Source organism: Carcharodon carcharias (genome assembly GCF_017639515.1).
Source record: "Carcharodon carcharias isolate sCarCar2 chromosome 39 unlocalized genomic scaffold, sCarCar2.pri SUPER_39_unloc_3, whole genome shotgun sequence".
In the NCBI taxonomy this organism is placed as follows: Eukaryota; Metazoa; Chordata; class Chondrichthyes; order Lamniformes; family Lamnidae; genus Carcharodon; species Carcharodon carcharias.
The window spans coordinates 133,787-149,131 of NW_024470836.1; the positions used below are offsets into that span (position 1 = coordinate 133,787).

Genomic DNA, 15,345 nt, shown 5'->3' on the forward strand with positions numbered 1-15,345 from the left:
CTCAAATCATGGAGTAGAAACATCTAACTCCGACAGTGCAGCACTCCCTCAGTACTGGCACCGGGGGGAGTGTCGGCCTGGATTATGGGGCTCAAATCCTAGAGTATATACATCTCCCTGCAACAGTGCAGCACTCCCTCAGTACTGGCACTGGGGGGAGTGTCGGCCTGGATTATGGTGCTCAAATCCCAGAGTGTATACATCTACCTCTGACAGTGCAGCACTCCCTCAGTACTGGCACCGGGGGGGGAGTGTCAACCTGGATTATGATGCTCAAATCCTAGGGTATATACATCTAACTCTGACAGTGCAGCACTCCCTCAGTACTGGCACCGGGGGGGGAGTGTCAACCTGGATTATGATGCTCAAATCCTAGGGTATATACATCTAACTCTGACAGTGCAGCACTCCCTCAGTACTGGCACCGTAAGGGAGTGTCGGCCTGGATTATGATGCTCAAATCCTAGAGTATATACATCTCCCTCTGACAGTGCAGCACTCCCTCAGTACTGGCACCGGGGGGAGTGTCGGCCTGGATTATGGAACTCAAATCCTAGAGTATATACATCTCCCTCCGACAGTGCAGCACTCCCTCAGTACTGGCACCGGGGGGAGTGTCGGCCTGGATTATGGCGCTCAAACCCTAGAGTATATACATCTCCCTCCGACAGTGCAGCACTCCCTCAGTACTGGCACCGGGGGGGGGGTGTCGGCCTGGATTATGATGCTCAAATCCTAGGGTATATACATCTAAATCTGACAGTGCAGCACTCCCTCAGTACTGGCACCGGGGGGAGTGTTGGTCTGGATTATGATGCTCAAATCCTAGAGTATATACATCTCCCTCCGACAGTGCAGCACTCCCTCAGTACTGGCACCGGGGGGGGAGTGTCAGCCTGGAGCTCAAATCCTACAGCATATACATCTCTCTCCGACAGTGCAGCACTCCCTCAGTACTGGCACCGGGGTGGGAGTGTCAACCTGGATTATGATGCTCAAATCCTAGAGTATATACATCTCCCTCTGACAGTGCAGCACTCCCTCAGTACTGGCACCGGGGGGGGTGTCAGCCTGGATTATGGATCTCAAATCCTAGATTATATACATCTCCCTCTGACAGTGCAGCACTCCCTCAGTACTGGCACCGACGTGGTGGAGTGTCGGCCTGGATTATGGTGCTCAAATCCCAGAGTGTATACATCTACCTCTGACAGTGCAGCACTCCCTCAGTACTGGCACCGGGGGGAGTGTCAGCCTGGATTATGGAGATCAAATCCTAGAGTATATACATCTCCCTCCGACAGTGCAGCACTCCCTCAGTACTGGCACCGCGGGGAGTGTCGGTCTGGATTATGGTGCTCAAATCCCAGAGTGTATACATCTACCTCTGACAGTGCAGCACTCCCTCAGTACTGGCACCGGGGGGAGTGTCAGCCTGGATTATGGTGCTCAAATCCTAGAGTATATACATCTCCCTCCGACAGTGCAGCACTCCCACAGTACTGGCACCGGGGGGAGTGTCGGTCTGGAGCTCAGATTCTAGAGTATATACATCTCCCTATGAGCGTGCAGCACTCCCTCAGTACTGGCAGCGGCGGGAGTGTCGGTCTGGATTATTGAGATCAAATCCTAGAGTATATACATCTTGCTCCGACAGTGCAGCACTCCCTTAGTACTGGCACCGGGGGGGAGAGTCGGCCTGGAGCTCAGATCCTAGAGTATATACATCTCCCTCCGACAGTGCAGCACTCCCTCAGTACTGGCACCGGGGGGAGTGTCACCCTGGATTATGGAGCTCAGATCGTGGAGTATGTACCTCAGACAGTGCAGCACTCCCTCACCTGCTCCTTGGTCTGTGCCTTCTGCACGTAGTCCCGTCCGACCTTGATGCGTGGCGAGAGAATGGCGCGGGTGAAGTCCGTCACGTTGAGCCCCAGCAGGTGGCACAGCTTCTGGGCGGCTGCACCGGAGGAGGCAGCGGGCAGAGAGGAAGGAAGAGGGGAAAAAACGAGTGAGTTGACAGGACAGGGTTCGCCCGGCCGACCACTGTCGTGAGGGTGACCCCTCCGGGGGCCGGAGGAAACCTGTGGAGAGACTCCCAAGCGTTCAGAGGTGGGCAAGCAGGGGACAGGTACAGCACGGGGTTAGATACAGAGTAAATCTCCCTCTACACCGTCCCCATCAAACACTCCCAGGACAGGTACAGCACGGGGTTAGATACAGAGTAAATCTCCCTCTACACCGTCCCCATCAAACACTCCCAGGACAGGTACAGCACGGGGTTAGATACAGAGTAAAGCACCCTCTACACTGTCCCCATCAAACACTCCCAGGACAGGTACAGCACGGGGTTAGATACAGAGTAAATCTCCCTCTACACTGTCCCCATCAAACACTCCCAGGACAGGTACAGCACGGGGTTAGATACAGAGTAAATCTCCCTCTACACCGTCCCCATCAAACACTCCCAGGACAGGTACAGCACGGGGTTAGATACAGAGTAAAGCTCCCTCTACACTGTCCCCATCAAACACTCCCAGGACAGGTACGGCACGGGGTTAGATACAGAGTAAATCTCCCTCTACACTGTCCCCATCAAACACTCACCGGACAGGTACAGCACGGGGTTAGATACAGAGTAAAGCTCCCTCTACACTGTCTCCATCAAACACTCCCAGGACAGGTACAGCACGGGGTTAGATACAGAGTAAATCTCCCTCTACACTGTCCCCATCAAACACTCCCAGGACAGGTACAGCACGGGGTTAGATAGCGTAAAGCTCCCCCAACACTTGTTGGAGGCAAGGTACTAGCGTGGATAGAAGATTGGCTGTCTGGCAGGAGGCAGAGAGCGGGGATAAGGGGGTCCTTCTCAGGATGGTGGCCGGTGACTATTGGAGTTCCGCAAGGGTCAGAGTTGGGACCACAACTTTTCACTTTATACGTTAATGATCTAGATGAAGGAACTGAGGGCATTCTGGCTAAGTTTGCAGATGATACAAAGGTGGAGGGAGAGGTAGTATTGAGGAGGCGGGGAGGCTGCAGTAGGATTTGGACAGTTTAGGAGAATGGGCAAAGTAGCAGATGGAATACAACGTGGGGAAGTGTGAGGTCATGCACTTTGGTAGGAAGAATAGAGGCACAGACTATTTTCTAAATGGGGGAGAGAATTCAGAAATCTGGAGTGCAAAGGGACTTGGGAGTCCTAGTCCAGGATTCTCTTAAGGTTAACTTGCAGGTTGAGTCGGTAGTTAGTTAGGCAAATGCAATGTTGGCATTTATTTCGAGAGGACTAAAATATAAAAGCAGGGATGTGCTGCTGAGGCTTTATAAGGCTCTGGTCAGACCACATTTGGAATATTGAGAGCAATTTTGGGCCCCGTATCTCAGGAAGGATGTTCTGGCCCTGGAGAGGGTCCAGAGGAGGTTCACGAGAACGATCCCAGGAATGAAAGGCTTAACATATGAGGAACGTTTGAGGACTCTGGGTCTATACTCGATGGAGTTTAGAAGGATGAGGGGGGATCTGATTGAAACTTACAGAATACTGAAAGGCCTGGATAGAGTGGACGTGGGGAAGATGTTTTCATTAGTAGGAGAGACTAGGACCCGAGGGCACAGTCTCAGAGTAAAGGGAAGACCTTTTAGAACAGAGATGAGGAGAAACTTCTTTAGCCAGAGAGTGGTGAATCTATGGAATTCATTGCCACAGAAAGCTGTGGAGGCCAGGTCATTGAGTGTATTTAAGACCGAGATAGATAGGTTCTTGATTGGTAAGGGGATCAAAGGTTACGGGGAGAAGGCGGGAGAATGGGGATGAGAAACTTATCAGACATGATTGAATGGTGGAGCAGACTCGATGGGCCGAATGGCCAAATTTCTGCTCCTATGTCTTATGGTCTTATATATACACACACACATAAGTGGGGGGAAGAAAAGAGGAGCCGAACGTTATTTCAATGGGAGAGAGTTTCGGCGCAGAGAGAGATTTAGGAGTCCTGGTGCATGAATCCCAAAAAGCTAGCGTACAAGTTCAGCAGGTAATAGGGGAGGCAAATGGAGCGTTGGCCTCTATTTTAAAGGGAATGGGCAGATAAGTGGCAGATGGAATTTAACCCTGAAAAGTGAGAGGTGATACACTTTGGAAGGAGTAATTTGACAAGGAAGTATTCAATGAACGGCACGACACTAGGACGTTCTGAGGAACAAAGGGACCTTGGTGTGTGTGTCCATAGATCTCTGAAGGCGGAGGGCCATGTTAGTGGGGGCGGTGAGAAAGGCACATGGGACACTTGCCTTTATCAATCGAGGCACAGATTACAAAAGTAGGGAGGTGATGTTGGAGTTGTATAGACCCTTGGTGAGGCCACAGCTGGAGTACTGTGTGCAGTTCTGGTGGCCACATTATAGGAAGGATGTGATTGCACTGGAGGGGGTGCAGAGGAGATTCACCAGGATGTTGCCTGGGATGAAACATTTAAGTTATGAAGAGAGGTTTGGATAGACTTGGGTTGTTTTTGTTGGAGCAGAGAAGACTGAGGGGCGACCTGATCGAGGGGTACAAGATTATGAGGGGCATGGACAGGGGGGATAGGGAGCAGCTGTTCCCCTTAGTTGGAGGGTCAGTCACGAGGGGGACATAAGTTCAAGATGAGGGGGCAGGAGGTTTGGGGGGGGGGATGTGAGGAGAAGCTTTTTTACCCAGAGGATGGGGAGGGTCTGGAATGCGCTGCCTGGGATGGTGGTGGAGGTGGGTTAGCCTCACATTCTTTAAAAAGCACCTGGATGAGCGCTTGGCACCTCATAAACATTCAAGGCGATGGGGCCAAGTGCTGGTCAATGGGGTTAGGGAGGTAGGTCAGGTGTTTCTCACAGGGTCGGCGCAGACTCGATGGGCTGAAGGGCCTCTTCTGCTGTGTGTGTGTGATTCGGTGATAAAAATAGGGAAGCGTTGCTAAAACTATACGAGGCGCTGGTTAGACCACACCCAGAATACCGTGAACAGTTCTGGTCCCCTTATCTAAGGAGAGATGGACTGGCGTTGGAGGCAGTCCGGAGAAGGTTCACTCGGGGATGGAGGGATTTTCTTCTGAGGAGAGGTTGAGTAGGTTGGGCCTGGTCTCACTGGAGTTTAGGGGGATGAGAGGCGAGCTGATTGAAACATGTAAGATTCTGAGGGGGCTGGAAAGGGTAGATGCTGAGAGGCTGTTTCTCCTCGTGGGAGAGTCAAGGACCAGAGAGCAGAGTCTCAGAGTGAGGGGTCTCCCATTTAAAACAGAGATGGGGAGGGGTTTCTTCTCTCGGAGGGTAGTATATCTGTGGAATTCTTTACCGCGGAGGGCTGTAGAGGCTGGATCGATAAGTTTAATCAGTGAGGGAATTGAGGGTTATGGGGAAAAGGCAGGAAAGTGGATTTTGAGGATTATCAGATCAGCCATGATCTCACTGAATGGAGGAGCCGACTCGATGGGCTGAAAGGCCTACTTCTGCTCCCATGTCTTGTGGACCTGATGGTGAAAGTTGATTCAAGGCCAATGTACCAAGGGGCAAAAGCAGAAAACGCTAGAAAAACTCAGCAGGTCAGACAGCAGCTGTGCAGAGAGGAGGAGAGTGAACGTCTCGAGTCGGTATGACCCTCCTTCAGAGCCGGTCCATGTGACACTTCGGAAGAGCAAGGGGGCGAGCGAGGGAGGGAGAGGGGGAGCGAGGGAGGGAGAGGGGGAGCGAGCGAGGGAGGGGGGGAGCGAGCGAGGGAGGGGGGGAGCGAGGGGGGGAGCGAGGGGGGGAGGGAGGGGGGGGAGCGAGCGAGGAGGGGGGAGCGAGCGAGGGAGGGGGGAGCGAGCGAGGGAGGGGGGGAGGCGAGCGAGGGAGGGGGGAGCGAGCGAGGGGAGGGGGGAGCGAGCGAGGGGAGGGGGGCGAGCGAGGGAGGGGGAGCGAGAGCGAGGAGGGGGGAGCGAGGGAGCGAGCGAGGGTGGGAGCGAGGGGAGCGAGCGAGGGAGGGGGGGAGCGAGCGGAGGAGGTGGGGGAGCGAGCGAGGGAGGGGGTGAGCGAGCGAGGGAGGGGGGGAGCGAGCGAGGGAGGGGGGGAGCGAGCGAGGGAGGGGGGGAGCGAGCGAGGGAGGGGGGAGCGAGCGAGGGGAGGGGGGGGAGCGAGCGAGGGAGGGGGGGAGCGAGCGAGGGAGGGGGGGAGCGAGCGAGGGGAGAGGGGGGGAGCAGGCGAGGGGAGGGGGGGAGCGAGCGAGGGGGGAGGGGAGCGAGCGAGGGGGAAGGGGAGCGAGCGAGGGGGAAGGGGAGCGAGCGAGGGGGAGCGAGGGGGAGCGAGGGAGGGGGAGCGAGGGAGGGGGAGCGAGGGAGGGGGAGCGAGGGAGGGGGAGCGAGGGAGGGGGAGCGAGGGAGGGGGAGCGAGGGAGGGGGAGCGAGGGAGGGGGAGCGAGGGAGGGGGAGCGAGGGAGGGGGGAGCGAGCGAGGGGAGGGGGGGAGCGAGCGAGGGAGGGGGGGAGCGAGCGAGGGAGGGGGGGAGCGAGCGAGGGAGGGGGGGGAGCGAGCGAGGGAGGGGGGGGAGCGAGCGAGGGAGGGGGGGGAGCGAGCGAGGGAGGGGGGGAGCGAGCGAGGGAGGGGGGGGAGCGAGCGAGGGAGGGGGGGAGCGAGCGAGGGAAGGGGGGAGCGAGCGAGGGAAGGGGGGAGCGAGCGAGGGAGGGGGGAGCGAGCGAGGGAGGGGGGAGCGAGGGAGGGAGGGGGGAGCGAGGGAGCGAGCGAGGGGGGAACGAGGGAGCGAGCGAGGGGGGAACGAGGGAGCGAGCGAGCGAGGGAGAGAGGGAGCGAGCGAGGGGGGAGCGAGGGAGCGAGCGAGGGAGAGAGGGAGCGAGCGAGGGAGAGAGGGAGCGAGCGAGGGAGAGAGGGAGCGAGCGAGGGAGAGAGGGAGCGAGCGAGGGAGAGAGGGAGCGAGCGAGGGAGAGAGGGAGCGAGCGAGGGAGAGAGGGAGCGAGCGAGGGAGAGAGGGAGCGAGCGAGGGAGAGAGGGAGCGAGCGAGGGAGAGAGGGAGCGAGCGAGGGAGAGAGGGAGCGAGCGAGGGAGAGGGCGAGCGAGGGAGAGAGGGAGCGAGCGAGGGAGAGAGGGAGCGAGCGAGGGAGAGAGGGAGCGAGCGAGGGAGAGAGGGAGCGAGCGAGGGAGAGAGGGAGCGAGCGAGGGAGAGAGGGAGCGAGCGAGGGAGAGAGGGAGCGAGCGAGGGAGAGAGGGAGCGAGCGAGGGAGAGAGGGAGCGAGCGAGGGAGAGAGGGAGCGAGCGAGGGAGAGAGGGAGCGAGCGAGGGAGAGAGGGAGCGAGCGAGGGAGAGAGGGAGCGAGCGAGGGAGAGAGGGAGCGAGCGAGGGAGAGAGGGAGCGAGCGAGGGAGAGAGGGAGCGAGCGAGGGAGAGAGGGAGCGAGCGAGGGAGAGAGGGAGCGAGCGAGGGAGAGAGGGAGCGAGCGAGGGAGAGAGGGAGCGAGCGAGGGAGAGAGGGAGCGAGCGAGGGAGAGAGGGAGCGAGCGAGGGAGAGAGGGAGCGAGCGAGGGAGAGAGGGAGCGAGCGAGGGAGAGAGGGAGCGAGCGAGGGAGAGAGGGAGCGAGCGAGGGAGAGAGGGAGCGAGCGAGGGAGAGAGGGAGCGAGCGAGGGAGAGAGGGAGCGAGCGAGCGAGAGAGGGAGCGAGCGAGCGAGAGAGGGAGCGAGCGAGGGAGAGAGGGAGGGGGGGACCGAGGCAGGGAGGGCAGAGTGAGCGAGGGGCATGGGGTGGGGAGGGAGGGAGGCCGAGCGGTGGAGGGAAGGGGAGGGAAAGGTGGGCGGCGGTGGGAGAGGGAAGGAGGGAGGGAGGGAGAGCGAGCACACAGCTGAGGGAGGTGGGGGGGCCGGCAAATGAGTGAGTGACGGAGAGAGAGAGAGAGAGAGAGAGAGAGAGAGAGAGCGAAGCCCAGGTAAAGATTGCCCAGAGAGAGGGGGAGAGCGAGCTTTAAGGAGAGCATTCCAGAGCTTAGACCCCCCCCCCCCGCCACAGGCAGCTGAAGGCCCGGCCGCCAAAGGGAATCGGGGGGAGGCTCGAGAGGCCGGAATCGGAGGAGCTCAGAGATCTCGGAGGGTTGTAGGAGGTTCCAGAGATAGTGAGGGAGGGAGGGGGCGAGGGAGGGATTTGAACAGGAGGGTGAGAATTTGAAAATGGAGGTGTTGCCGGACCGGGAGCCGGTGTGGGGTCAGCGAGCGCGGGGAGGGAGTTAGGACGCGGGGTGGGGAGGGAGTTAGGACGCGGGGTGGGGGTGGGGAGGGAGGGAGTTAGGACGCGGGGTGGGGGGTGGGGGAGGGAGTTAGGACGCGGGGTGGGGGGGGTGGGGGAGGGAGTTAGGACGCGGGGTGGGGGGGTGGGGGAGGGAGTTAGGACGCGGGGTGGGGGGTGGGGGAGGGAGTTAGGACGCGGGGTGGGGAGGGAGTTAGGACGCGGGGTGGGGGGTGGGGGGAGGGAGTTAGGACGCGGGGTGGGGGGTGGGGAGGGAGGGAGTTAGGACGCGGGGTGGGGGTGGGGAGGGAGTTAGGACGCGGGGTGGGGGGTGGGGGAGGGAGTTAGGACGCGGGGTGGGGGTGGGGGAGGGAGTTAGGACGCGGGGTGGGGGTGGGGAGGGAGGGAGTTAGGACGCGGGGTGGGGGTGGGGAGGGAGGGAGTTAGGACGCGGGGTGGGGGTGGGGAGGGAGGGAGTTAGGACGCGGGGTGGGGGTGGGGAGGGAGGGAGTTAGGACGCGGGGTGGGGGTGGGGAGGGAGGGAGTTAGGACGCGGGGGTGGGGGGTGGGGGAGGGAGTTAGGACGCGGGGTGGGGGGTGGGGGAGGGAGTTAGGACGCGGGGTGGGGGTGGGGAGGGAGGGAGTTAGGACGCGGGGTGGGGGTGGGGAGGGAGGGAGTTAGGACGCGGGGTGGGGGGTGGGGAGGGAGGGAGTTAGGACGCGGGGTGGGGGTGGGGAGGGAGTTAGGACGCGGGGTGGGGGTGGGGAGGGAGGGAGTTAGGACGCGGGGTGGGGGTGGGGAGGGAGGGAGTTAGGACGCGGGGTGGGGGTGGGGAGGGAGGGAGTTAGGACGCGGGGTGGGGGGTGTGGGAGGGAGTTAGGACGCGGGGGTGGGGGGTGGGGGAGGGAGTTAGGACGCGGGGTGGGGGGGTGGGGGAGGGAGTTAGGACGCGGGGTGGGGGGGTGGGGGGAGGGAGTTAGGACGCGGGGTGGGGGGTGGGGAGGGAGTTAGGACGCGGGGTGGGGGTGGGGAGGGAGTTAGGACGCGGGGTGGGGGGTGGGGGAGGGAGTTAGGACGCGGGGTGGGGGTGGGGAGGGAGTTAGGACGCGGGGTGGGGGTGGGGAGGGAGGGAGTTAGGACGCGGGGTGGGGGTGGGGAGGGAGGGAGTTAGGACGCGGGGTGGGGGTGGGGAGGGAGGGAGTTAGGACGCGGGGTGGGGGGTGGGGGAGGGAGTTAGGACGCGGGGTGGGGGTGGGGAGGGAGGGAGTTAGGACGCGGGGTGGGGGTGGGGAGGGAGTTAGGACGCGGGGTGGGGGTGGGGAGGGAGTTAGGACGCGGGGTGGGGGTGGGGAGGGAGGGAGTTAGGACGCGGGGTGGGGGTGGGGAGGGAGGGAGTTAGGACGCGGGGTGGGGGTGGGGAGGGAGGGAGTTAGGACGCGGGGTGGGGGTGGGGAGGGAGGGAGTTAGGACGCGGGGTGGGGGTGGGGAGGGAGGGAGTTAGGACGCGGGGTGGGGGGTGGGGGAGGGAGTTAGGACGCGGGGTGGGGGTGGGGAGGGAGGGAGTTAGGACACGGGGTGGGGGTGGGGAGGGAGGGAGTTAGGACGCGGGGTGGGGGGTGGGGAGGGAGTTAGGACGCGGGGTGGGGGTGGGGAGGGAGTTAGGACGCGGGGTGGGGGGTGGGGGAGGGAGTTAGGACGCGGGGTGGGGGGTGGGGGAGGGAGTTAGGACGCGGGGTGGGGGGTGGGGGAGGGAGTTAGGACGCGGGGTGGGGAGGGAGTTAGGACGCGGGGTGGGGAGGGAGTTAGGACGCGGGGTGGGGAGGGAGTTAGGACGCGGGGCGCGGGGAAGGAGGGGGTGGGGTGGGGTCCAGCGGAGTTTGGCAGGAGCTGAGTGTCACGGAGGGCGGGAGTGCCGGAGGAGGTGGGTCCACGGGTCAAGGACGAGGGTCCCGGCAGTCGAGGAGCCGGTGGTGGGTGAAGGGGGGCTCTCCTCGAGGGTGTGGGAGCGAGCGAGCGGCGGTGGGCAGAGGCGATGGCGCGGTGCCCAGGGAGGGTGCCCCCCCCACCCCCCCCACGCCCACCTTGGCGGGCTGCACCTGCAGCGCTGACTACCTGTGTCCTCTGGCATGGAGGCCTGGTCCGTGTTCCGCTCCTTCTTGAAGGTGACGTTCCCGAACTGCATCACCGCGGACACCAAACGCAGCATCGCTTCAGCCGAGTGGAAGGAGGGAGGGAGGGAGGGAGGGAGAGAGAGAGAGAGAGAGAGACGGAGATCAGTCCGAGGGCTTCGGGGTAACAAGAGCCCACGTAAAACCGACACAGTCGCAGTGCAGAACAGGCTCGAGAAGGGGGCTGAATGGGGCCTCCTCCTGTTCCTGTGTAACAGGCTCGAGAAGGGGGCTGAATGGCGCCTCCTCCTGTTCCTGTGTAACAGGCTCGAGGGGCTGAATGGACCTCCTCCTGTTCCTGTGTAACAGGCTCGAGAAGGGGCTGAATGGCGCCTCCTCCTGTTCCTGTGTAACAGGCTCGAGAAGGGGCTGAATGGGCCTCGACCTGTTCCTGTGTAACAGGCTCGAGGGGCTGAATGGCCTCCTCCTGTTCCTCTGTAACAGGCTCGGGAAGCGGGCTTGGTTGGGGGTTAGGGTGGAGGGTGGAGGGTGGCGGGTGGCGGGGGGGTGGGGGTGTTGACGGAGCCGCACTTACCGGTGATCTCGTCGTGGGAGAACCCCATGATGCTCATGGCCTCCAGCGTCTCGTGGAAGTTGTCCTTGTCCTGCTGCCCCGGGATGGGGATGAATCCGTTGGAGAGGAACTTGTAATTCTGGAAGGGCTCCAGTAGGAGCTCGGCTGACGTGGGGAAACAGGGTGGGGGGTGGGGGGGTGGAAAAAGAGAAAGGAGGTCATCGTCACTGAGAGAGGCTCCGTGGTTCGCAGCCCGGGCACCGATTAGCCTCTCGCACGCGTCAGGGTAGACACGAGAATACCGGATTTCAGAGGGCGGGGGGGGGGGGGGTGGGGAGCGACATCGCGGGAAACAGGCACCGGCGGGTGGGCAGATCCCCGGCTCTTTCGATCGAACCCCAAGCGCCAAGGGGCGGACGTTCCCTGACGCGCTCGCCGCCGACGCCAGCCTCTCGCTGGGCGGTGGTCACGGCCGGACCCCCTCCGAGATCCAGCCTTCTTGCCCGTGCACTCCGGCGGGTGAGGTGGGGGCTGTGGACTGCAAGCGGAGCACGGGCGCGAGGGGGGGAAGGAGAGCAGGGCGCGAGGGTGTCCAGGTGACAGCCAGCGCCCAATTTCCCGTTCATTCCTGCCGTGCAGAGACGTTCCCTCTCTCAACCCCCCCACACAGGACGATGGCACAGGCGCAGAGACAGAGACAGAGAGAGAGAGAGCAGGGGAGCGCAGACAGAGAGAGAGAGAGAGAGAGAGAGAGAGCGGGGAAGCAGAGAGAAGAGAGCGGGGAAGCAGAGAGAGAGAGAGAGAGAGAGAGAGTGCGGGGAAGCAGAGAGAGAGAGAGAGAGAGAGCGGGGAAGCAGAGAGAGAGAGAGAGAGAGAGCGGGGAAGCAGAGAGAGAGAGAGAGAGAGCGGGGAAGCAGAGAGAGAGAGAGAGAGAGAGAGAGAGCGGGGAAGCAGAGAGAGAGAGAGAGAGAGAGAGAGCGGGGAAGCAGAGAGAGAGAGAGAGAGAGAGAGCGGGGAAGCAGAGAGAGAGAGAGAGAGCGAGCCGGGGAGCGGAGAGAGAGAGAGCGAGCCGGGGAGCGGAGAGAGAGAGAGCGAGCCGGGGAGCAGAGAGAGAGAGAGCGAGCCGGGGAGCGGAGAGAGAGAGAGCGAGCCGGGGAGCGCAGAGAGAGAGAGCGAGCCGGGGAGCAGAGAGAGAGAGCGAGCCGGGGAGCGGAGAGAGAGAGAGCGAGCCGGGGAGCGGAGAGAGAGAGAGCGAGCCGGGGAGCGGAGAGAGAGAGAGAGCGAGCCGGGGAGCGGAGAGAGAGAGAGAGAGCGAGCCGGGGAGCGGAGAGAGAGAGAGAGAGCGAGCCGGGGAGCGGAGAGAGAGAGAGAGCGAGCCGGGGAGCGGAGAGAGAGAGAGAGAGCGAGCCGGGGAGCGCAGAGAGAGAGAGAGCGAGCCGGGGAGCGGAGAGAGAGAGAGCGAGCCGGGGAGCTGAGAGAGAGAGAGCGAGCGAGCCGGGGAGCGCAGAGAGAGCGAGCGAGCCGGGGAGCGGAGAGAGAGAGAGCGAGCCGGGGAGCGCAGAGAGAGAGAGCGAGCCGGGGAGCGCAGAGAGAGAGAGCGAGCCGGGGAGCGGAGAGAGAGAGAGCGAGCCGGGGAGCGCAGAGAGAGAGAGCGAGCCGGGGAGCGCAGAGAGAGAGAGCGAGCCGGGGAGCGCAGAGAGAGAGAGCGAGCCGGGGAGCGCAGAGAGAGAGAGCGAGCCGGGGAGCGCAGAGAGAGAGAGCGAGCCGGGGGAGCGCAGAGAGAGAGAGCGAGCCGGGGAGCGCAGAGAGAGAGAGCGAGCCGGGGAGCGCAGAGAGAGCGAGCGAGCCGGGGAGCGCAGAGAGAGAGAGCGAGCCGGGGAGCGCAGAGAGAGAGAGCGAGCCGGGGAGCGCAGAGAGAGAGAGCGAGCCGGGGAGCGCAGAGAGAGAGAGCGAGCCGGGGAGCGCAGAGAGAGAGAGCGAGCCGGGGAGCGCAGAGAGAGCGAGCGAGCCGGGGAGCGCAGAGAGAGAGAGCGAGCCGGGGAGCGCAGAGAGAGAGAGCGAGCCGGGGAGCGCAGAGAGAGAGAGCGAGCCGGGGAGCGCAGAGAGAGAGAGCGAGCCGGGGAGCGCAGAGAGAGAGAGCGAGCCGGGGAGCGCAGAGAGAGAGAGCGAGCCGGGGAGCGCAGAGAGAGAGAGCGAGCCGGGGAGCGCAGAGAGAGAGAGCGAGCCGGGGAGCGCAGAGAGAGAGAGCGAGCCGGGGAGCGCAGAGAGAGAGAGCGAGCCGGGGAGCGCAGAGAGAGAGAGCGAGCCGGGGAGCGCAGAGAGAGAGAGCGAGCCGGGGAGCGCAGAGAGAGAGAGCGAGCCGGGGAGCGCAGAGAGAGAGAGCGAGCCGGGGAGCGCAGAGAGAGAGAGCGAGCCGGGGAGCGCAGAGAGAGAGAGCGAGCCGGGGAGCGCAGAGAGAGAGAGCGAGCCGGGGAGCGCAGAGAGAGAGAGCGAGCCGGGGAGCGCAGAGAGAGAGAGCGAGCCGGGGAGCGCAGAGAGAGAGAGCGAGCCGGGGAGCGCAGAGAGAGAGAGCGAGCCGGGGAGCGCAGAGAGAGAGAGCGAGCCGGGGAGCGCAGAGAGAGAGAGCGAGCCGGGGAGCGCAGAGAGAGAGAGCGAGCCGGGGAGCGCAGAGAGAGAGAGCGAGCCGGGGAGCGCAGAGAGAGAGAGCGAGCCGGGGAGCGCAGAGAGAGAGAGCGAGCCGGGGAGCGCAGAGAGAGAGAGCGAGCCGGGGAGCGCAGAGAGAGAGAGCGAGCCGGGGAGCGCAGAGAGAGAGAGCGAGCCGGGGAGCGCAGAGAGAGAGAGCGAGCCGGGGAGCGCAGAGAGAGAGAGCGAGCCGGGGAGCGCAGAGAGAGAGAGCGAGCCGGGGAGCGCAGAGAGAGAGAGCGAGCCGGGGAGCGCAGAGAGAGAGAGCGAGCCGGGGAGCGCAGAGAGAGAGAGCGAGCCGGGGAGCGCAGAGAGAGAGAGCGAGCCGGGGGAGCGCAGAGAGGGAGAGCGAGCCGGGGAGCAGAGAGAGAGAGCGAGCCGGGGAGCAGAGAGGGAGAGCGAGCCGGGGAGCAGAGAGAGAGAGCGAGCCGGGGAGCAGAGAGAGAGCGAGCCGGGGAGCGCAGAGAGAGAGAGCGAGCCGGGGAGCGCAGAGAGAGAGCGAGAGAGAGAGAGAGAGAGAGCGGGGAAGCAGAGAGAGAGAGAGAGAGAGAGAGAGCGGGGAAGCAGAGAGAGAGAGAGAAAGAGAGCGGGGAAGCAGAGAGAGAGAGCGGGGGAGCAGAGAGAGGGAAAGAGAGCGGGGGAGCAGAGAGAGGAAAAGAGAGAGCGGGGGAGCAGAGAGAGAGAGAGAGAGAGAGAGAGCGGGGAAGCAGAGAGAGAGAGAGAGAGAGAGCGGGGAAGCAGAGAGAGAGAGAGAGAGAGAGAGAGCGGGGAAGCAGAGAGAGAGAGCGGGGGAGCAGAGAGAGAGAGAGCGGGGGAGCAGAGAGAGAGAGAGCGGGGGAGCAGAGAGAGAGAGAGCGGGGGAGCAGAGAGAGAGAGCCGGGGAGCTGAGAGAGAGAGCTGGGGAGCAGAGAGAGAGAGCGGGGGAGCAGAGAGAGGGAAAGAGAGTGGGGGAGCAGAGAGAGGAAAAGAGAGAGCGGGGGAGCAGAGAGAGAGAGAGAGAGAGAGAGAGCGGGGAAGCAGAGAGAGAGAGAGAGAGAGAGAGCGGGGAAGCAGAGAGAGAGAGAGAGAGAGCGGGGAAGCAGAGAGAGAGAGAGAGAGAGAGAGAGAGCGGGGAAGCAGAGAGAGAGAGAGCGGGGGAGCAGAGAGAGAGAGAGCGGGGGAGCAGAGAGAGAGAGAGCGGGGGAGCAGAGAGAGAGAGAGCGGGGGAGCAGAGAGAGAGAGAGCGGGGGAGCAGAGAGAGAGAGAGCGGGGGAGCTGAGAGAGAGAGCCGGGGAGCAGAGAGAGAGAGCCGGGGAGCAGAGAGAGAGAGCCGGGGAGCAGAGAGAGAGAGAGCGGGGAGCAGAGAGAGAGAGCCGGGGAGCAGAGAGAGAGAGCCGGGGAGCAGAGAGAGAGAGCCGGGGAGCAGAGAGAGAGAGCCGGGGAGCAGAGAGAGAGAGCCGGGGAGCAGAGAGAGAGAGCCGGGGAGCAGAGAGAGAGAGCTGGGGAGCAGAGAGAGAGAGCTGGGGAGCAGAGAGAGAGAGCTGGGGAGCAGAGAGAGAGAGCTGGGGAGCAGAGAGAGAGAGCTGGGGAGCAGAGAGAGAGAGCTGGGGAGCAGAGAGAGAGAGCTGGGGAGCAGAGAGAGAGAGCTGGGGAGCAGAGAGAGAGAGCTGGGGAGCAGAGAGAGAGAGCTGGGGAGCAGAGAGAGAGAGCTGGGGAGCAGAGAGAGAGAGTGGGGGAGCAGAGAGAGAGAGTGGGGGAGCAGAGA

The 15,345-nt window shown here is 62.9% G+C and overlaps 1 protein-coding gene across 1 annotated transcript in view; it reads right to left on the minus strand.

The window, feature by feature from the left end:
- The window catches only part of LOC121274962 (myosin-10-like), a 163,330-nt gene that overhangs the window by 101,331 nt on the left and 46,654 nt on the right, over nucleotides 1-15,345 (minus strand). Inside the window, exons 8-10 of the mRNA XM_041182334.1 lie at nucleotides 10,941-11,084; nucleotides 10,350-10,445; nucleotides 1,842-1,960 (exon numbers count right to left, since the gene is read on the minus strand). Of these exons, the coding sequence (XP_041038268.1) occupies nucleotides 1,842-1,960; nucleotides 10,350-10,445; nucleotides 10,941-11,084 (359 nt within the window). The remainder of the gene's footprint in view (nucleotides 1-1,841; nucleotides 1,961-10,349; nucleotides 10,446-10,940; nucleotides 11,085-15,345) is intronic.